Source organism: Miscanthus floridulus, chromosome 6 (genome assembly GCF_019320115.1).
Source record: "Miscanthus floridulus cultivar M001 chromosome 6, ASM1932011v1, whole genome shotgun sequence".
NCBI lineage: Eukaryota > Viridiplantae > Streptophyta > Magnoliopsida > Poales > Poaceae > Miscanthus > Miscanthus floridulus.
Window position 1 is genome coordinate 111,922,685 of NC_089585.1, and position 23,224 is coordinate 111,945,908.

General features: G+C 45.5%; 1 protein-coding gene across 1 annotated transcript; it reads left to right on the forward strand.

Annotated features, from left to right (window-relative positions):
• The first annotated feature begins 14,830 nt into the window (after nt 1–14,830).
• LOC136461021 (PLASMODESMATA CALLOSE-BINDING PROTEIN 3-like) lies at nt 14,831–15,548 on the forward strand. Its single transcript, XM_066460504.1, has 3 exons — nt 14,831–15,083; nt 15,191–15,224; nt 15,329–15,548. Exons 1-3 carry the CDS (start codon nt 14,831–14,833, stop codon nt 15,546–15,548), a joined length of 507 nt encoding a protein of 168 aa, XP_066316601.1.
• The last annotated feature ends 7,676 nt before the right edge of the window (nt 15,549–23,224 follow it).

Below are 23,224 nucleotides of genomic sequence, written 5' to 3' on the forward strand. Positions count from 1 at the left end.
CACGGGCCAGTGGCCGGCTGGGCTGCGCCTCCGCATGGGCCGTGCGGCGGTCTGCTGTCGCGCATGACCAGATGGCGCGCTGGGCCGAGCCACGCGTTGTGGGCTGACATAAGAGGATTCAGTTTTCTTATTTTCCTGAGAATAGAAATGTTTATTTATTTTCTGTTATGAATCAAACTTCGATAAATCATAGTAAATTGCATAGTTGTCCAAAAATAGTGAAACTAAGTTTGTTAGGTTCACAAAAATGTCATCTACCTGTTAGTATAGTTAGTTCACTATTAGCTGTTAGGATGGTAGGCTCATAGGATTTAAATAGAAGACTTAGCATTATATAGATTAATGTTTGTAGGAATTCTTGTGGCAAATCGGTAATGGTTTTAGCTTTAGAAATTTTACAGTATGTTCACTAGGATATTATGTACTTGCTGTAAAAATTGCTAGCCGTAGAGCGAGTTGCTTAATATCCGTAGTCGCCATAAGAATGTATGTCACGTTCATACTTGTTAGTGGTGCTGGTACGTAGCTTAGACTTTAGTGGGTAGATCTCACTTAGTAGTTTAATAGATGTACTTTTGCATTTAGAGAGGCTATTGCCGTAGTGTTAATCATTGCATCATCATTTCATGTAGATCACGAACAGGTCAACTTTGTACCCGTCTACGAGCCGTTGTACGACGCGGTGATCGAGGAGTATGAGGAGGAGCTCTTCGCATAGGAGGGAGCCTAGGAGCCTGTTGGTACTGACCTTGCTGACCCAGCACCTACCCAAGGCAAGCCCCGGTGCATAACCTCTATTTTTAAATGATCACTGAATATATTTATATGATATGCATTTATGTTATAGGCATTTTATGGAAACTACATGCATAAATATATCCACCATGAGTCCTACTAGTACAGGTCAAGTAGCTGCTATGCTCAGGATGTTGGTAGCATGAGTAACCTGCCGTTACTCACAAATAGGTGATTAAACTATGATATCATGATGAAATAATGGAAAGGAAAATGGTGACCGGGCAGGGATGTGGATTTGGTACTGGTGGGTGTGAGGGGTTGTGTCCTGCGGCCAACAGGGCATAGCTTGGTTACACTTTTTCCCTATCTGTGTCGATTAAGGACCGGTCGTTGCATATGACTCTAGGCAAGTCACAGACTATTGTCCTGAGCACATACTTGGGTATGGGCGCAGGGAAGACTTGTTGCTCTCTTGTCGCAGATCTAGCTCTTTCTGGACCGACTGATGGGAAGAGGAGGTGGTGGAGGTCCTTGCACCACACTAAGTCCAGGACTTAGGGGCGGGGGCTTGAAGTCCAAGTTTGGATGGGGACCTGGACACCCGGGATAGGAGAGTGGTGGGTTAGTCCTTCTTGTGCCTGGGGTACAAGTGGGGCGTGTGTCTTTGGGGCACCCAGCTGGGCACATTGATTCGCTAATCACTGGGATATCCGGTACGGCTTGTCTGTGGTTTAGCACCATAGTAAGAACTAGAAGTGGAAAAGGAGAAGGAACAGTATCGATTGCTCAACTCTTGCTTGAAAGTAGAACATGTGCTTATATAGATTGACTAGATGAAAAACTTAATATGGCTGATGATAATAATGTATAAATAAGGACTCACTATTAGTATTGCTTTTGCTAAAAGAGAACCAGCAACCATAAAGCCTAGCATATTCCTTGGAGTCAGGAAAGTATTCCCACTGGTCGGATAAGTCCTGCGAGTACATTGTGTACTCAGGGTTTATTTACCCCTGTTGTAGGTGAGGCTTGAGGAGTTCCTTGTGTGGAGGATCCATCTGGTGGTCTCAGACAGAATCCTCGTTATCTATCACTAGATGTTATCTTTTAATATTTTGCTGTTTATCATTCCGCACTCTATATTGGTATTGTAATAATGTACTTTTAAGAAACTCTAATGTATGAAATGGACTTGTGTTGTAACTCATTCTCATTATTGGATCCTTGGGAAAAATGTGGATCTTTTGGGTTCTCCCTTAGGGTGTGCCCGACGGACACCGCTCGCTGTAGTTACTTTTGGGGTGCTTAGTGTCTGGTGGAAGACGAGCGCCTCCGTAATTACGCTATTTTGGGTGGATCTGCAACACTGGAGCGGCCGTAGACTATGTAGGTATCACTGAAGTAGAATGCTCTAATGATGCAACAGAAGAAGGGAGCATCTCTGTAGTCCCGGTAATAGGTACAACTATAGAAGGACCTGGGATATGCAAATATGGCGGAGTAGGCTGCCCTATCAACTCACTAAAAGTCGCTCTAAGACTCCTGGAGACTGAGGTATCTGGCACTAGTAGTGAGAAGTCTGAGTCGGTTGTGAAGCCCGTCTAAAGAGGTGTGAACAATGGGGCTAACACTAGCGAGGCAAACTACTAGGACACCTGCTCTATAGGTGAAGCAAACTATGCTGGTGGCTATCCCTGAGTCTGAAGCCCACTAGGCTGTAAGCTAGAGTCATAGAAGTGGTGGCAGGCTGACCTAGCTAGGGCAAAGACTGTGGCGGTGGAGCCCCAATAGTTGTCACAACATGCTACATAAATCTGAGGAGCTGCTGCTGCATGAGGAGCTACTACTAATGCATGGCATGCTGCTGCTGTATAGATTGCTGCTGCTGCTGGATCACCTACTGCTATCGCTGGAACTCATCCTGCCTAGTCTAGAACTATGCGAAAGTGGTAGCTGTCTCCTAAGCCTAGCGAGCCTGATCCTGCCTCATCTGCTCAAGTATGGCAAGTAAAGCAGGGTCTGTCTACGATGCAGGTGGAGCTGAACTAGAACTACCGGCCTCATGGTTGTCATCATGGAGGCATCTGAGGAATAGTCTAGTAGTCATCATCTGAGCTGTCACTAGGGTCGTTCGCAACAATCCCCTCCTGCTGAGCACTAAGCTCCTCCTCTATAGCTGCTTTACTCCTGATGGTCTCATCCTGCTGAGCTACAGCCTCTAGCACCTCTAGATGTTGGCTTGGCTGGGTGTCCTCACTACACTATATCAGATCATCTGAGTCATGTTGTATGCAGAGAACTCTTTAGTAGCACCATTATACTCTACTAGCATCTCTGGTGGCCTCACAGTAACTACCCTATGGATCAAGAATGTAATCCAGTGAGCATATGGCTGTTGTCTATGACCCCTGAACCCCTCTACAATAGTATCCTCCATCTCAGATAGAATGAGATCCCAAATGTCAAACATTATCTGCTGCATCAGAGTGTTCAGTAACCATAATTGTATCCGAGTCAAGCCCTCATAATACCCCATCCTTAGAAGTAGTGTCCTTCTCATAATAGCATCAAGCACTCTAGCAGTGGGAGTGAGATCACTGGGTGTCCTGCTAGACCCCTCGCCGAATGGCTCTATGAAGCATTGGTGGACTAGATCAGTAGGGGGCACCATACCACCATGAGGGCATCTGGGGGGCGCTGTCTGTCCATAGCAAACCTTATGTAGCCAGACAGGCTGCTCCTAAAGCCTGAGTATCTCTCTGACCCTAGTGCTCATCAGCCTGTAATCTCTGCCTCTGAATGCAAAGTGTATAAATATGTGCTACGGGTCAATCCAGAGTGAAGCAAAGAACTGACAGACCCAAGTTGGAACATATAAGCCTGTCTGTCCAAGTAAATTTATCAGCCCTAGCAGATAAGATAGGTAAGGGCGAATATGCTCTCCAGCTACCACTACAATGGTCTTAATGTTGCACACCCTCTGAGATCTGAATACTGCCCCACTGTTAAGATATGCATTATAAAAATCTTCCTGCAGAGGTGTGTAGAAACCTTCTAAAGCACGCTCATCCTGTCTCACTGGAAACCACTGCTCAAAGTCCATAAATCTGAGTTGCTAAACCTGCTTGGCCGTGGCGGCCCTCAAATCCAAGTGAGTCACTGGAGGTGGACCCTATGGTCTAGGCAGTGGACGTGAACCCCTCCACTATGTCTCTAACCTCGGTGCGACTGGAGCACGGGTATGACTAGAGCAGTGAAGCTATGGCTGAGGTGCCTACTCTGTCTCCTTGGCCTGCTCTCTCTCCTAAGTTTGCTCTGCTAGCTGTGGTTGCTGCTGAGGCTCCCCCTGAGACTGACTCTCATCAATAGCCACATGCCATCCTTCAACCATGAGGGTCCTAGCTGGACCACCATGATGATGCTCAACCAGCTTAAGTGCAGCCCTCGTAGATGGAGAAAGCTGATCTGCAGTAACAACACCACTCTAAGTACCTCCTCTCTCTGTGTGCTCTATAGCCTCTGCAACTGTGGCTGCTCTCACTGTATCTGCATCAGGGTACTTGTGCTTCCTCATTGCTAGCTTCTTCATCGTCTTGCCTTTTGCATCTGTAGGCTGGCGAGGCGAGGGCCTCAGATCCTCATCACCGGGACCTCCTACATTCTTAACATGAGCCATTTGATGAAGCTAAAAGGAACAACTGGCCTGACAAGAATCAATTGCCAACTGTCACTTCCAAGGCTTGGCCTCGATCCGTACTCGCGAGCTTGGCCCTGAGTTGACTGACAACTGCAAATAGGACCTCAACGGCACCGACTCGCTGCACGATAGAATAGAGGGTATACAAATAATTTTAATTATTCATTTAGAGATACAAAACCCTAAGAAAGCAAGCAATTAGGTGTGAAATTAGAACCGAGGGCTTGCTACCTGATGAACCAGCGAAACAACGAGAATAGGAACGGATCGGGGAACCACCAGATCAGCTAGGGTTTATAGTGGCGTGGATCGGTGGTGCACTGTGGTGAAGGGGTGTGATGAGCAGTGGCTAGGGCATCGGGAGCATTAGGGCAGAGGCTTGGTGATGCCAGACATGGGTAGGCGCGGCGGTGTAGGGACACGGTGGTGGTGCTGGAGCTGCGTGGGCGGTGGCACAGGTAGGGGCAGGTGCGGTGGCGTGGTGACATGGCGGCGGCACTGGAGCTGCATGGCTGCGCTGATGCGGGGATTCATGGGCACCGGTGGCGCGGGCATGGCGTGGAGGAGCACGATGGCGGCACTAGGGTTCGGTGCGGCGATGCTGACGTCTGGAGGCCCGGGCACCGGTGGCTCGGGCGATGATGGCGGTGCTGGAGATGGCGAGAATAGAGATTAGATTAAAAGCACGCGGTGATTTATAGTGGCCCCCATGGAGTAGAAAAGGAAACGGAGAAAAGAGTTTGATTCCCGCACGTTTTCTACTGACTAGACGCTCTAGTGGTAGCGACCGGGACGTTGCCACCCAGCATTCGGTCGATTCCAGAGAGGTCCAAAACCCCTAGAATCACGACCAAACGTGTCCAGTGAACCCCAACCAGACACAGCTAGAGTCCGGTGCAAGCTACCTTCATCGTCTTCTATCGACCGGACGCTGGATCGCCATCTGACCGAACGCTAGAAAACACTATTTTAGCATCCGGTCACTCCTTCTCAGCAGCAGTTCACCTCCTGTGAACTGATCGGACGCTGGACATCAGAGTCCGGTGCAGTGTCCGATCACTCTTTTTCCAGCAAATCTTCAAAGTCCTTCGTGCTGCCTATTACTAATCAAGTCCCAACTTCAATAAGATCCAAATAAACACCAATTGGGATAGATGTGAGTGACCTCTCTCAAACCCTTAAAATTTTCAAAATATTTTGCCTTAGGCTATAATTCTTTTTAAGAAAATAGGAAATAAGAGGGCAATTGAAGATAAATGACAAAGCAACATTCATGCATATGCAATGAATACTTGAAAGTGAATCTAGTTGCTTGTCAAGTTTGATCCAAGGTTAAGCTTCTTCACACGCTTTTCGGCAGTTATCTTAACCATGTTAGACAAGCCTTATATGCATTACCATAAAAAGTAAACATGTTGTATATTACAATGCAATTCAAGGGACAACACAAGTTCATTTTTTAGTGAAGTTACTAAAATCAAGAACATTTAGCTCATTCCGCAATTGACAAAAAGTCACCTCATCTAGCGGTTTAGTGAAGATATCCACCAATTGATCCTCGGTCCTTACACCTTCTAATGAAATATCATTTTTTGCAACATAATCTCTAGGAAAATGATGGGGGATATCTATGTACTTGGTGCGAGAGTGTTGAACCGGATTATTTGCAAGTTTTACCATACTTTCATTGTCGCACAAAAGAGGTACTTTTCTAGAACTACATCATAGTCTAGCAAAGTTTGTTTTATGTAAAGAATTTGTGGACAACAAGCACCCGCGGCAATGTATTCTGCTTCGGCGGTGGACAAAGCCACACTATTTTGTTTCTTAGAGGACCAAGACACAAGTGATCTACCAAGCAAATGGCACTCTTCGGATGTGCTTTTTCTATCAACTTTACAACCAGCATAGTCCAAATCAGAATAGCCAACTAATTCAAATATAGCTCCTTTCAGATACCAAAGGCCAATGCTTGGTGTGTGCTTAAAATACCTAAGGATTCTTTTAACGGCAATTAAATGAGTTTCCTTAGGATTAGCTTGAAATCTAGCACACATACACACACTAAACATGATGTCAGGCCAAGATGCGGTTAAATATAACAAGGTACCAATCATAGAGCGGTAGAGAGTTTGATCAACCATGTTACCTCCCTCATCTAGGTCGAGATATCCATTAGTTGGTATTGGTGTCTTGATTGGCTTACATTCATCCATCTTGAATCTCTTGAGAAGATCATTTGTATATTTCTCTTGAGAGATGAAAATCCCTTCTCTCATTTGCTTGACTTAAAAACCAAGAAAGAATGTAAGCTCTCCAATCATTGACATCTCGAACTCCTTCGACATTAATTCACCAAACTCTTTGCAAGAATCTTCATTTGATGATCCAAAGATGATATCATCAACATACACTTGACAAATGAAGATGTGCCCATCAAGCTTCTTGGTGAATAGTGTGATGTTGACCTTCCCAATGGAGAAGCCCTTCTCAATGAGGAAGTCTCGAAGACGCTCATACCAAGTTCTTGGGGCTTGCTTAAGCCCATATAACACCTTGGACAACCTATAAACATGATTAGGATATCTAGGGTCTTCAAACCTGGGAGGTTGATCAACATAAACTAGTTCATTAATAAAGCCATTTAAGAATGCACTTTTCACATCCATTTGATATAGTTTTATGTCATGATGTGATGCATATGCAAGAAGGATATGAATGGCTTTTAGTCTTGCAACTGGTGCAAAGGTCTCTCCAAAATCTAAACCTTCAACTTAAGAGAACCCCTTTGCAACTAGTCTTGCCTTGTTCCTCACAACAACATCTTGATCATCTTGCTTGTTGCGGAACACCCACTTTGTTCCAATGACTCTTGCACCTTTTGACCACTCTTTAAAAGTCCAAACTTCATTGTAGGTGAAGTTGTTCAACTCTTCATGCATGGCATTTATCCAATCCGGATCTTGAAGAGCTTTTTCTATCTTAGTAGGCTCATAGCAAGAGACAAAAGAGTGATGAGCAATAAATGAAGCAAGTTTTTGTGAGCGAGTCATTACACCCTTTGATGGACTCCCTATGATGAGATCTTGTGAATGATCTTGTAGTAGAGGTGTATTTCTTCTATTGACCACTTGAGGAGGAGGTTGTGGAGCATCAACATCTTGTGCTTGTACCACCATTTGATCATGGGAGATATGAGTATCTTCATTTTTTACTCTCTTATCTTTATCACCATCTTGTGGCACACTTGATGAAGAAGGTGGATCAATCACTTGTATATCATCTTCATCATCTTTAGGCTTGATGTCTCCAACCGGAATATTCTTCATAGCCTCCCTTAATGGTTCATCACCTACATCATCAAGATTCTCATGTGCTCCTTGGGAGCCGTTAGATTCATCAAATTCCACATCATATGTTTCTTCAACCAAGCTGGTGGTATGATTAAATACTCTATATGCTTTAGACTTTGATGAGTAACCAACAAGAAAACCAATATCATAATGTCTTTGAAACTTCCCTAAGTGTTGCCGCTTCTTGTAGATGTAGTATCTGCAACCAAACACCCTAAAGAAAGAGACATTCGGCTTCTTCCCATTGAGCAACTCATAGGGTGTCTTGCCAAGGAACTTTTGAAGGAATAGATGGTTGGATGCATAGCATGCGGTGTTGATAGCTTCCGCCCGTAGAGCTTTGGGGGTGTTGTACTCATCTAGCATTGTTCTTGCAAGAGTGATCAATGTCCAGTTCTTTCTCACAACTATACCATTTTGTTGAGGAGTATATGTTGTGGAGACATCATGCTTGATCCCAACTTCATCACAATAGGCTTTAATGTTTGTGTTGTCAAATTCCTTTCCATTGTCACTTCTAATCTTTTTGAGCTTCACTTCAAATTCATTTTATGCTCTCTTGGCAAACTTCTTGAAGCAAGATGCAAATTTGGATTTGTCATGAAGGAAGAATACCCATGTGTATCTTGAATAGTCATCAACAATCACAAGACAATAAAGATTTCCTCCCAAACTCTTGTATGTTGTTGGTCCAAATAAGTCCATGTGAAGGAGTTGTAGCACTCTTATGGTTGACATGAAAGCTTTGGTTGGATGAGTATTTGCAACTTGTTTGTTGGCTTGACATGCACTACAAAGCTTGTCCTTCTCAAACTTTACATCCTTCAACCCTCTCACCAAATCATTCTTCATTAGCTTCTTGATTGAGCTCATCCCAACATGAGCAAATCTTCTATGCCATAGCCACTCAAGTGTTGTTTTGGTGAATAGGCATGTCTTCAAGTTAGCATCTTCGGAGGTGAAATCCACTAAATATAGGTTGTTGTATCTAAATCCTTTGAATATTACTTGATCATTATCCTTCTTAGATACAACAACTTCCTTCTCGGTGAACAAGCATTAGAAGCCAAGATCACACAATTGTCCAATGGATAGCAAGTTGAAACTCAATGAAGCAACATAGAGCACATTTGAGATAGAATGATCCTTTAATATTGCCACTTTACCCAATCCTTTAATATTGCCCTTTGAATTATCTCCAAATGTGATTCTTTCTTGTCCATCTACTTCTTCATCTAGTGAGGTGAACATACGAGGATCACCGGTCATATGTTGTGTGCAACCACTATCAATAACCCAATGACTTTCACTAGTCTTATAGTTCACCTACACACAAGAGATCAAGCTTTAGGAACCCAAACTCGTTGAGGGCCCTTTACCTTCTCAACAAGTGACTTTGATACCCAAATTTTCTTAGGTCTATTCTTGTTGGGAGGTCCTAAGAACATGACTTTCATCTTCCCACTAGAATCCTTTCTAAGCATATAATAAGCATTGAAGGCAAAAGGTCTAGCATGCTTGGGCAAGTGTTGTGGTGGTGGAGTTTGACACTTATGGGCAAAGTGACCTTCTTGTCCACACTCAAAGTATCTCTTTGGCTTTGGCTTTGATTTGTGTTGTTGTTGAGCTTGAGCCTTCTTCTCTTGGTTTACCAAGTACCCAATGCCACTTCTATTCATCTTCATGACGGTGTTCATCAGTAGCTCACTTTGAAGATGCTTGTCTCTTGTGAACTTGCTCAAACCAATCTTGAGATGCTCTTTCTCCAACTTGAGCTTCTTGTTCTCTTCCTTAAGAGCATTATTGTTTTTCTCTTCCTTGAGCTTCTTGTTCTCTTCTTTTAGCTTCTCATTCTCAAGCATCAAATCACCATCACGATCAAGAGTTTCTAGCATAATAGTGTTGTGGCTTTTGATTTCTTCAAGATCTTTCTTGAGCTTTTCATTGTTATTCTTGAGCTTAACAAACTCATCGTAATCATCGGCCTCAACCACTTGCTTGCCCTTGCTACTAGAACTTTGCTCAATGCTCTCAATGATCAAATCATCACATGATGTAGCTATATCAATCTTAACAACATCGTTAGTTGCATCATATGGCTCATTGGATAGAAATTCTTGAGCAATGACAAGATTATCATGATTAATCTTAAGAGTAGTATATTCTTCTTTTAGCTTGTTGTGGCTAGTGATGAGCTCTTTGTGCATCCCCTCAAGTTTATCATGTTTATCTTTAAGCTCTTTCTTAAAAGATTTAAGCTCCTTGAGTTTGGATGATATAGCATCATTTGTTTCTCTAAGCTCAACACTAGCCTTTTTGGCTATATAACATTTTGCTAAAAGTGAATCATTCTTAGCCTCTAGTTTTTCATTCTTAGCTCTACTCTTTCTAATGATCTTAGTGTATTGATTTAGCAATTTAACAAGATCATCATAAAAAGGTGATTCATATTCATCATCATCACTATCGCTATCATCATTGCTAACATGTTCATCACCACTACTATCATCATTTGATACCTTGCGATCACCCTTGGCCATAAGGCATAGGTGTGTAGGGGATGATAGTGGTGGTGGCAGTGAAGATGATGAAGAATCAATAACAATGGCGGCCACCTTCTCGTTGTCACTACCATCATCGGATGAGCCACTAGATGAATCAATATCCGTGAGCCAATCACCGACAATGTATGCCTTTCCACTTTTCTTCTTCTTGTGGAAGTCCTTCTTGCCATTTCTCTTCTTGTATGACTTGTTCTTCTTCTTCTCATCTTCTTCTTCATTGCTTGAGTCATCTTTCTTGCCCTCATACTTATTCTTGTACTTGTCTTTCTTGGGCTTTGTACATTGATGTGCTAGATGACCAAGTTCTCTATAATTGTAGCAATCCATCTCCGAGATTGGCTTTCTTCTAGAGCTTATGAAGAACTTCTTCTTCCCATCAAACTTGATGCCACTCTTGTTGAGCTTCTTTAGCATCTTGGCGGTTCTTCTCACCATGAGAGCAAGACTTGCATCATCAATTTCATCATCACTTGAGCTCTCATAATCAAGTCTTGCTTTGCCCTTCTCTTGGCTAGCCTTGAATGCCAAGTCTTTGTCTTTCTTCTTATTAGAGGATGAGCCATTTTGAGGTGTGATATGCATGTACATCTCATGAGCATTGATTTTTCCTAAGATTTGTGTCAGTGTAGCGGTGGAAAGATCACCTTGATGAAGCACGATCACAATATGCCCATATTTATCAATGGGGAGGACACTCAAGATCTTTCTTACAACATCGGATGGTTGTATTTGAGTGAGTCCAAGCCCATTGACTTCCTATACAAGAACATTCAAGCGTGAATACATTTCATTAGTACATTCTTTAGGAAGCATCTCAAAAAAGTTAAGCTTTTTCATGACAAGATGATAGTGTTCCTCACGCTCACTCTTTGTTCCCTCATGGAGCGCACAAACGTCCGACCATAGTGCATGGGCGTCTTTGTGGTTCCACACCCATTTGAACACATCTTTGTAAAGGCCTCTAAAGATAGTATTTCGAGCCTTTGCATTCTATTTTTCGTAATTGACCTCATCGTCTTGTAGGTGTGTAGCATTCTGAGGTTTTGAAAGCCTTGTGAGGCGCCTCTAAGTATTCCAACATCTAGAGCTTCTAGATACGCCTCCATGCGGATTTTCCAATATGGAAAATCATCCCCCTCAAAGATAGGAGGAGGTCCATCCCCGTGAGACATCTTTCTCTAGGCAATTAAGCCTAAATATGTGAGCACGAGACTCCGATACCAATTGAAAGGATCAAGATGTCCAAGAGGGGGGGTGAATTGGGCTAATTCTAAATTTCTTTGCAATAATTAAGTCCTATGGTTAGCCCAATTAACCTCTTGTGCCTAGAAAGTGTATCTATTGATCTACCGCACAAAAGTTTAGCAACCTATGTTCCAATCCTACTCTAGCATGGTAATTCTATGAATGTAAATGACAAGAATTGAATTGCTCAAAGTAAATGCTCAAAGTAAATAGAGAAGGAGAAATGCGGTGATGTTTTGCCGAGGTATCGGAGAGTCGCCACTCCTCACTAGTCCTCGTTAGAGCACCCGCGCAAGGGTGTAGCTCCTTCTTAATCCACGCAAGGATCAAGTGCTCTCTACGGGTTGATTTTTTTACACTCCGTTATGGTGATTCACCCACAACCGCTCATAACTTGAGTTGGGTCATCCACAAGCTCCGCCGGATGATCACCAAACTCTCAATCACCACCAAGCCATCTAGGTGATGGCGATCACCAAGAGTAACAAGTATGAACTCTCACTTGACCATGACAAGCCTAATGAGAAGGGTGGATGCACACTTTGCTACTCTTGATCTCACTAATGAGAGCTCTCTGTGGGATTCTCAAATCTCAATCACCTCACTAGGACCTTGCTCTTCTTGGCACTCTCAAAGATATTTCTCAGCTGTTGGAATGAGCAAAAGTACCCCTACACATGAATGGAGGAAGTATTTATAAGTATGGCTAAAAAAACAAACCGTTATGTGCCTCTGTGGGGTGACCGGACGTTCCGATCATGTTGACCGGGCACACCGGTCAGTTCACCCTGAATTCCAGTGATCAAGTGGTGACCAGACGCTGGACAACGTCAAGTCAGCACTGACCGGACGCGTCCAGTCGTGATTTTCCCTCTCTGGAACCTTACTAGACTCGACCGGACGCTGGGACTCAGCGTCCGGTCAACACTGACCGGACATGTTCGGTCGTGATTTTCCCTCTCTGGAACCTTACTGTAGTTGACCGGGCGCTGGGACTTAGCATCCGGTCACTTCACCTCTCAGCGTCTGGTCACTTCCAGACGACTTCATCTTGATCAAATGAACTGATCGGACTCTGCGCCAGCGTCCGGTCACACCGAAGCGAGCGTCCAGTCAGCATTTGACCCTCCATTCACTTCTAACTTTCGATCATACGTGAATGAAGTTTGCTCCAATGAATCTAAGGGCGTTTTAGGAGCTACCTAGTGCTAGGTTTAGCAAGTGTACACCACACCTAACCCACTAGACTCACCTAGGTCAAGCTACTCATCCATACCCCCCTTAATAGTACGGCCAAAGGAAAAACACAGTCCTAAACTACTCTAAGTGTCTCTTCAACTCCAATCAACACTTAGAACTAGTCCATCCTTAACCTTGTCGTCCATCCTTTGAAAACCAAAACAATTTCCATCGTAGGGGCATGACCACCATGATAGCCCAATCGATCTTTATTACCATGACCTAACTTAATTGCCTCTGTAAAACACACGTTAGTCATAGTAATCATGTATTGTCATTAATCATCGAAACCCACTTAGCCTAGATGCTTTCAAAGTTTTACGCTACCTGCAAGGTACGAAGGGTCTCATGCTAACGTACAGAAGATCTGATTCCCTACACATAGAGGGGTATACAGATTCTGATTATGCGAGAGATGAAAGAAAGTCCACGTCAGGATACATATTCACTCACGTAGGAGGAGCTATATCATGAAAAAGCTCAAAGCAAGCCGTCACTACATCGTTCATAATGTATGTCGAATTTATTACATGTTATGAGGCCACATGACAGGTGAATTGACTAAAGAAATTCATATCCGGGTTGAAAGTGGTAGACGACATACATAAACCATTCAAGTTATACTATGATAATAATCCAGCAGTATGTTACGCTCACAACAATAAATCAAGTGGTGCTGTCAAACACATTGACATAAAGTATTATGTTGTGAAAGACAAAGTCTGGAATCATATAATTAGTCTTGAGCATATAAGAACATAAAAGATGTTTGTAGATCCGCTTACAAAAGGCTTACCACCCAGTGTGTTCAGAGAACACGTAGCCGGTATGGGTTTAAGGGAAAGCCTATGATTCCTGGACAATAAGGACCTAGTTAAGAATCTGTTTCAAAACAGAGAGGTGCATTGTAGCTGTTTAATCTAATGGTAAGAGATCGTGACGATGAGACACGCTCTATGCACTGATCTGTAATAGAATGGGAACAAGAGAAAGTAAGTAAGTTAAGTTTAAGTTATAAGTGAGATCAAGGGAAAAAATATTAGTTGATCTCCACCGATAAGCTCAACGGCATATTGGACCCTTGGATCTGTGTTCTAATCGGGAGCGTCCAACCCTAATATGGTTGGTGGACTCCCATCGCACAGCGTCATAAATAGGAGGTAGGGGCCGGGGCGCCGAGCACGAGGTTCGCCTGAGCCACCTAGCACCCCACCTACAGCCCTAAACTCTAACCGATCACACGGGAAGCGCAGTCACCGCCTCTGCATCACGCCGGAGGACTGCTACGACGCCAGGCTGCCCTGCGACCTCTACACCGACCCCGGACGACACTGCTACTGCACCGCCACTGGGTTATCGCCAAGCACTGCGATTGCGAGCCCATCTTCATTCAAGACGGCCGATGGTTTGCACTCCTTCACCCCCTATCTCTCATTCTATCTCTAATCCAGTACTAGTAGATGCTTCGAGGACTCACGGTTTATTCATGGTAAAAGTAGATATGTTAGATTTATGTCTAGAGATCCTATTTTAGGTTTAACAGCTAGCGCTAGCAGTCTGCCAACTTCAAAGCAGAGCGGAGCTCATCAGAGCGCACAACGGCACAAGCAACTTTGCCCGCTTTTACTTTGGAGCACGACGGCTCGTCATATCCGCCAGCAGCTGCCGAAAGAACAAGCGTCCGCGCGCGCCGACGTCCGAAGGGCGACAGCCTGCAGCAGGATGGCCGAAATGCGCAGAAAAATAGACGCGGCCGTCGGTGGCTACCAATAATGGACTCCCACGCCACGCCGCGGTCTTACTAGCACAAGGCTGAAAAACCAGCGTTGCCGAGCTAGACAAACAGAGTGCAAAGCCGCCCCGCCCCCCCCCCCCCCCCCCCCCCAAGAGGATCAGGTGAGAGATGCATCTTCCTTCCATGCCCATATTGATAGATGAATCTCGATCGTTTAGCGTATTGAGATGTCAACCTGCTTGTGTGTCCCGCGTGGCGCATGAGTGCAGACGGCGCGTGGTGCGTGTGCCGCCCGGACGTGTCCGATGCGGCGCTGCAGAAGACGCTGGACTACGCGTGCGGGCACGGCGCGGACTGCGCCGCCGTGCTCCCGACCGGGCCGTGCTACAGCCCTACCACGGTGCGCGCGCACTGCTCCTACGCCGCCAACAGCTACTTCCAGCGGAACAGCCAGGCCAACGGCGCCACCTGCGACTTCGGCGGCACGGCCAACCTCACCCACACAGACCCGAGTACATACAGCACGCACCCCCTTTGCTCTCGATCAACGTCGTCAGGCACCTGCATCTGTCATGATCGTTTCTAGTATCCTTCTACTGACATCTGTTGCTGGTTGCAGGCCCTGGAACATGCAAATACCCTGCAACTCCAAGGTACGTAGAATTCGTAGCGGCCAAACAATGTCCGCTGGTGAAACAAACACGGGACTGACATTCTTCTGCTTTCGAACTCCTCGTGCGTGCGTGCAGCGAAGCAGGACAAGCGGCAACGCAACCGGCACGGGCACATCGTCGCCAGGCTCTGCGAGTAACCCGGCAACGACGCCCAGCACGGGAGGGAGCTTCAGGACACCTGTCGGCGCGTTTGGGCCCACGCCTAGCACCGTCAGCGCGGGCACCGCCACCGCCGTGTTTGTTGGTCGCCATGTCCTCCTCGTCGCCGTCGTCTCCATCGTCATGTGTTTCTTGGTGCGTTAACTTGCTCGATCAGAAGGAATCCGAAGCAGCGTCACCCTCTGTGTAATCGGCGGCCGCAAAAGGGTGTCATGCCATCGTGGTGAAGATTTGACAATTGTTCGTTCTCCTCTCATGTTTCTCGCGGTTTTCGTTTCTTCCACACTTTTTTGTTGGCGATTGTGCCGTGTCACGTTTTTAGTTACACAGAAATAGAGTTTGTTACATTCTAAGATAGCCACGGTAATCCAGTAATTACCGAGACCAACGACCGAACAACACACATGTGGTTGTGATTACACAGCAATCACAGAAATAGAGTTTGTTACCTCCTAGGATAGCCACGGTAATCCAGTAATTACCGAGACCAACGACCGAACAACACACACGTGGTTGTGATTACACAGCAATAAACCACGACAAAACGGCTAAACACACGGCCTACATATCCTCGACGTCAAACCCAGCCAAATGTAAGTTCATGGCCACTGGGTCGAAATCGCCTGAAAACAGCACCAGCAGTGCGTTCCGCTTGTAGGCCGATATGAGGCCGCAAAGGCTGTTCGAAACTTTTGAACGACCTCGGCGTCCACAGCGTTGATGTCGACGGCGATGCCAAGCTTCTGCAAGAGAACGTTCTGCGCCTAGATCGTGGTGTTGGCCACGCAGGGGTTTGCGACGAGGCGTACGCTGCGCCTCGGCGTGAACCCAGACTTTGGCGTCTTGGATCTCCTGAGCTTGGGGCAGCATGGATTATGGGGGGCTCTAGAGGGACGCATATTTGTGGCTCGAGCTCTTCCTGAAGCAACCGGAACAGCGTTCCGCGTAGCGTTGTCCCCGTCGTCAGAGGTCGGCTAGACGTCGCTAGGAGGGTTGTTGGCCATCTCCGCCTCTGCACCCTCCTCTGATGCAACAGCACCCGCTACCGCTGCTAGGCATTCAGGCGCTATTGAGGCCGCTGGTCGGCTCGCGGTGTACGAGGTGGCAAGCTCGTCCGGCATTGGGTCGACGGAGGCGACCCACACGGTGGGCCCTGCCTCTCCAGGCGCCGCATCACCCACGACAACCGTTCGAGGAGGCGTGCACTTCACAGGCGATGACGGTGGCGGATCCAACGTGCACTGAGTAGTCGTCGCCGGAGAACTGGTGTCCATCAACGAAGCTTGAACCTCCTGAGAAGGCGGGCACCTCGGTGCTGGCGCACCCACTGCGCGGTGCATGACCTGCGAGGCGGTGAGCTCCTCCGGCATTGGGTCGAACCACGCGGGAGGCACCGTGCTCGCGCACGGCTCCAACCCCAGTGCCAACGCCAGCGGATCAGGCACGGAGAAGAAGAGTGCAGCAGCAGAAGTAGCTACGTCGTTGTTGTGGTCGGTAGGCACACCTGTGCCGATGTCCTTCTTCGTCCTAGTCCGGCGCCGGCGCCGCCGTCATCGTCTGCTGCTGGCGCTCCCCTCGGCCCCTGGTGCGGCACCCTCCAAACTCGGTGACCCATCGTGCGGCGCGTGCTGGGAGGCCGAGTGGCCGTCACGAGGAGACTGCCGTGGTAGGTTGGCACCCTTCACCACCGTCGTTGTAGCCCTAGGTCGTGTGCACTCCCTGGCGAGGTGGTGGAGACCATGGCATTTGATCTAGTGATAGCATATGATATGTTTATGGGCTTATGAACCTAGTGTTTGATCTAGAAAATGAGCTCTAAGTGTTTAACTCAATATGGGCCACAGGTTGCGTCTTCCCACACATGAAAATGGATCGAGTTTGATTACTTTGCTTGAACTATCATGTTTCAAGGAATACGATGGTGTAAATTGCTGCTAGGGATGACCAAATTTTGGCTTGGTACATGATGCCCTCAACTCAAACCATTCACCACTCAAGTTCTCAATTTTCTCTTTCCAATTTCCTCTAACCATAGCCTCTTTGGGTGAGGAGAGATTAGGCCTTCTTTTGATTGGGAGCCAACCACACTAATATTGTGGATTTATTAAAAGTGCTATTATCCAACAACCGAGCGTTGGAACACTCGATTTCTCCTCGCCCGCGCGCCCTCTCTTGAGCCTCTCCCTCTCCTCCAAATGTAGCGGCCTTAGAAGGGGAAATCGGGGAGGCAGGCTGGCCAAGTGGTGGGGACGGCGGGAGAGTGATTATTGGGTCTTGGTGGCGAGCTGCAGGCGACGGAGGCCGCTGGGCTAGGTCGAGGCGGGGGTGCACATGGCCAGAGCTTGCCGCGGAAGAAAGAGGGAGGAGGGGAAGGAGGAGGCTTCCATGGCTACGCTAGGGTTTCATCGGAGCTTCGCGGTCGCGGCTGTGGCCGTGGAACTGTAGCAAAACCCTAGCGCAGCCATGGCAGGACGAAGAGGAGGAAGAACAACGAAGGGGAAAAAATCGAGTGTTCAACCCCCTTAAACACTTAGTTGCTGTGTAGGCGGACTCTTTATTAACTATTTTTGTCTAAACAAATAGGTCCCATAGAGTTTCACGTCACTATGGTACATGTGACCAAACACGCTCCTTGCTGCTATTGAAATTTGGAAATGACGTGGAGGAGAAACTTCCTTGCATGGTCATGGGTCATGGCGCGGATGCTGTCAAGTGTCAACCACTACTACAGAAACATTTTTAGGGGCGGCTTGTAACCCTTTGTAGGGGCGGTTTGGCCAGCCACCCCCTATCAAACTGTCTCTACAAATCATGCATTTGTAGAGGTGGTTCTCAGGTCGCCCCTACAAATCGATTTGTAGGGGTGGCTGGTACGCCTTCGACAGGAGATGTGCTTCTATCTCTGTTCGTCCCATTTGGATCTTCTTTCCATAGACGACGCGTATGTTTTTTCACCATTCTATACACGTGTTCTCCGTTATGACGTCTCTCCGGAGGAGGTTTAATCTCCAGGACGTTGTCATAAAATCTAAAGAACAATTTGTCTGCGGTACTTGTGACTTATCTTTAAGAAGCGTTGGTTCCTTAGGTAAACTATCTTCTTGGATGCATCCAGGTACACACCATGTTGTACCATCCAAGCAAACCAAGCATCCATCTTCCCATTGATCTGTCCAGACAAAGCAAACAGCGCGGGGTAATCATTGGTAGTTACCAAATATTATTGCTTTACATATGAAGTCCTCCTTTCAGATGCATCGTACATCGGCCTCCCCATGCCTCCATAGTGAAAGCTCTAGTTGGTTTTGGTGAATTGATGAAACCCCTAAGTGCTAACCTAGTTTATCAAGTGATCATGAGATAGGTAGCACACTTCAAGTGGAGAAGCTAACAAAGATCATAACATGACAATGGTGATGGCATGGCAATGATCAAGGGCTTAAACTTGAAAAGAAGAAAGAGAAAAACAAAAAGCTCAAGGCAAAGGTATAATTTACAGGAGCTATTTTGTTTTGGTGATCAAGACACTTAGAGAGTGTGATCACATTTAGGTTTGATAGCCATACTATTAAGAGGGGTGAAACTCGTATCGGAATGCGGTTATCAAAGTGCCACTAGATGCTCTAACTCATTGTATATGCATTTAGGATCTAGTGGAGTGCTAACACCCTTGAAAATATTTGTGAAAATATGCTAACACATGTGCACAGGGTGACACACTTGGTGGTTGGCACATTTGAGCAAGGGTGAAGAGAACGGAGGAGGTGCCAGCGTCGGTCAAGTGACCAGACACTGGATCTGAATGCATCGGACGCTGGCTGCCTACGTCCGGTCGCGCTAACTTGGTGGTACAGTGGCTAGGGTTTACCATCGGACGCTGGACTGTGTCCGGTCGAGGTGGACCGGACGCGTCCGATCGAGGAGAAATGAATTTTGACCCTTACTGTACTTGACTGGACGCTAGGGCTTCAGCGTCCAGTCAGTTTTGCTGGAGCGTCCGGTCAGCTTCGTAGCCATTGAAATCTGACGAACAACGTTTGTAGCTAGTGACGCGTGGTGTCCATCAGTGGACCAGACACTGAGTCCAGGGTCTGGTCAGTTAGACCGGAGCGTCCGGTCAGAGCGCTGTGTGCCCAGTGAAGGGGTACAACGGCTCTATTTTGTGGGGGGGCTTCTATTTAAGCCCCATGGCCGGCTGTGGCTCATATCTTTGGCCATTTTCATTGACATAGCAACCTTGTGAGCCTAGCCAAAGTCCTCCCACTCATCTCCATCATTGATTCATTATCATAGTGAGATTGGGAGTGATCCAAGTGCATTGCTTGAGTGATTGCATCTAGAGGCACTTGATGTTCGTGTTTCGCTGCGGATTTTACTTGTTTACTCTTGGTGGTTGCCGCCACCTAGACGGCTTGGAGCAGCGAGGATCGTTGAGCTGAGGGTGGTGATTGTCTCCGGCTCCGATCGTGGTGATTGTGAGGGGTTCTTGGCCTTTCCTCGATGGAGCGCCAAAGGTACTCTAGTAGATTGCTCGTGGCTTATGTGATCCTCATCTTATGTTAGTTGTACGGCACCCTATTGAGGGTTTGGCGTGTGAAGCCAATTAGTGCGTGAACCTCCAAGTAAGTGAATCACCACAACAAAGACTAGCTTGTCAGCAAGCAAGTGAACCTCGATAAAAATCATTGTGTTCATCATTGATTTCGAGGTGATTGGTCTTCATTATTATTCATCCTTGTGATTGATTGGTTCCTTCCTCTACACGACGGTATAACCTTCTTGATCACTCTCTTTACTTACCGCAAACTAGTTGACAAGCTTTTTAGTGTAGCTAGTTGTGAGAGCTTGCTTGCTTGGTTGGTGTGGCTCTTTAGTTGGCCTTTGAGAGCACACTAACATAGGGTAGTGTCATAACTATTGTGTGAATAGACACTATCTAAACTAGAATTGTGGTAGGTGGCTTGTATTTTGAGTAGGCTAGCGCAACACTTGCTTCGCCTCATAATTATCTAACTTTTTTGTTAAGTGTTGTTGTAGAAATTTTTATTAGGCTATTCACCCCCCTCTAGCCATTAGGACCTTTCAAGTGGTATCAGAGCGAGGTCACCGTTATTTGAGGCTTAACAACCTTGGTGTTAAAATGGCTCAAATCAACAATACCAAGAAGCTACCCCAATTGATGGCACAAATTATCCTATTGGAATTCAAGATGACCACACATATCAAGTCAATCAATAGAAAGGTGTGGAAGGTGGTTAGAAACCAAAATTGAGATTGGGTGATCCAGAGAATCCCACCACTGCCGAAGAAGTACTTCTCCAAAATAATGACATTGCTCTAAGTGCTATTCATGATGCAATTGATGAGAGAACATTTGAGCAAATCAAGAATATTGGAGATGGCTCATGAGGCTTGGAAGAAGTTGGAAGAATCATTAAGGGCACTCAAGCCGTGAAGGGTGCAAAGGCATACATCCTCAAAGAAAAGTTTGCAAGCTCTTCAAGATAAAGGAGGATGAGAGTGTGCCAAAGATGTTTCATAGGCTTCAAGTGCTTATCAATGATCTCAAAGCACTTGGAGAAGAGGTGAAGGACAAGGACTTCTAACCACAAGTTCTTGAGATGCTTACCTTCAAGATTTGGCATATTAGTCACTATTCTAGTAAGGAGTGGTTTGGACACTATGACACCAAACCAAGTATTGGGAGACATTATGACCGATGATACATATAGAGATGAAGATGAGAAGGAAGAAAGAAGGAGAAGAAAGATGAGAAGAAGGATGAGAAGAAGAAGAGCGTGGCATTCAAAGCCATATCATCCAAGGGCAAAGCAAAGCAAGAAACATCAAGTGAAGAAGATGAATCATGAGAGATGATGATGATGAGAAGATGGCTCTATTTGTCAAGATTTGAGCAAGTTCAGTGGTGAAGAAGGGACTATCGTGCTAGAAGAAAGAAGTCTTCATCCAAGAACAAAGAAGAGTTCAAGAGGTGCTTCAAGTGTGGAAGCAAAGATCATCTTGTTGCTCAATGCCCATATAATAGTGACAATGATGATGATAACAAGAAGAAACAAGAAGGACAAGAAGGAAAAGAAAGAAGAAGAGGACAAGATGCCTTCAAGAAGAAGAAGGGTGGTTCCTATGGTAGTCACTTTGGGATAGTGATGCGTCCTCAAGTGATGATGATAATGACAGTGATGATCACAAGACCACCAAGAAGAAGGTTCTTGCAAGCATTGCATCAATGAGAAGCCTTCTCTCTTCGAATCTTCATCATGCTTCATGGCTAACGCCACTAAGGTACAATCTTGTGATGATGAAAGTGATGAAGAACATGTTGATGATAATGAACATGAAAATGAAAATGATAGTGATAGTGATGATGATGAACCTACTAAGGAAGAATTATTTGACATGCTAGAAGATGCTAAAGAATACTTTGATATTAAGAGAAGGGAATGCAAGAGCTTGAATAAGGAGGTAAAAGCCCTTAAGCAAGCCTTTGATGAGCTCAAAGCAACTCATGAGAAGTTAGAGATAGCCCATGAGAAGCTTGGCAAGGCTCACAAAAAGCTTGAAAAAGCTCATTCCACTTTGCTTAATGAACAAGATAAAAAGAAGCATGTTGAAACTTGTGATGTAGGTGTAACTTGTGATTTAATTGATACATCACTATGTATGCCTATCATTGTTGCTACTACTAACCCTTCTTGTAGCACTTCCACTTCTACCTCATCTAGTAGTGATGGTCTCACTTGTGATGTCTCACTAGTGGTTGAGAATGAGAACCTCAAGAAGGAGGTCACTAAGCTCACTCACACCTTAGCTAAGGCTTATGGTGGTGAGGACCGCTTGCTTATGTGCTTGGGTAGCCAAAGAGCTTCTCTCTACAAAGAGGGATTAGGCTATACCCCTAAGAAAGGCAAGGCGGCTTGCCTTTGCTTCTCACAAGACTAGTTTTGTGAAGAACAATGGTTGGTTTTGCATTAGTTGCAAGCAAGTTGGCCATAAAGAGCAAGAATGCAAAAACAAGAGCAAAAATGATAATGTATCCTCCATTAAGCTTGATTCATGCTATATGCTTACTAAGGGTAAAAATGGTGTAAAGGCTAAGTTCATTGGTAAACCATGGATGGGCTCAAAGAAGAAAGCCATTTGGTATCAAAGAGCCTAGTAACTAACCTTCAAGGACCCAAGCAAGTTTGGGTACCTAAAAAGAATTGATCTTCTTTTGTAGGTCGATTACAAAGCCGGAGGAAGGCATTGGGTTCTTGATAGTGGGTGCACTCAACACATGACCGGTGATGCAAGAATGTTCAACTCAATCAACACCAATGGCAATGATGGTTATGATAGTATCACATTTGGTGACAATGGCAAAGGCAAGGTCAAAGGGCTTGGTAAGATTGTAATATCCAATGACATGAGCATATCCAATGTGTTGCTAGTAGAAAGCTTGAACTTCAATTTGCTATCCGTGGCACAATTGTGTAATCTTGGATTCAATGCATATTTGGGGTAGATGATGTAGAGATCATAAGTGTAGATGGCTCTAACTTGATCTTCAAAGGCTTTAGTTATGAGAATCTATACTTGGTTGATTTCAATGCTAGTGAAGCTAGATTATCCACATGCCTGTTCACTAAGTCTAGCATGGGTTGATTATGGCATAGAAGGCTTGGTCATGTTGGAATGAAACAATTGAATAGATTGGTTAAGCATGACTTAGTTAAAGGCTTGAAAGATGTTGTGTTTGAAAATGATAAGCTTTGTAGCTCTTGTTAAGCCGATAAACAAGTTGGAAACACCCATCCTAA

Coding starts and splice junctions, on each gene's coding strand:
- LOC136461021 (XM_066460504.1), top strand. CDS start 14,831: ATGAGTGCAGACGGCGCGTGGTGCGTGTGCCGCCCGGACGTGTCCGAT. Junction 15,084..15,190: donor CCTCACCCACACAGACCCGA/GTACATACAGCA, acceptor TGCTGGTTGCAG/GCCCTGGAACATGCAAATAC. Junction 15,225..15,328: donor AAATACCCTGCAACTCCAAG/GTACGTAGAATT, acceptor GCAGCGAAGCAG/GACAAGCGGCAACGCAACCG.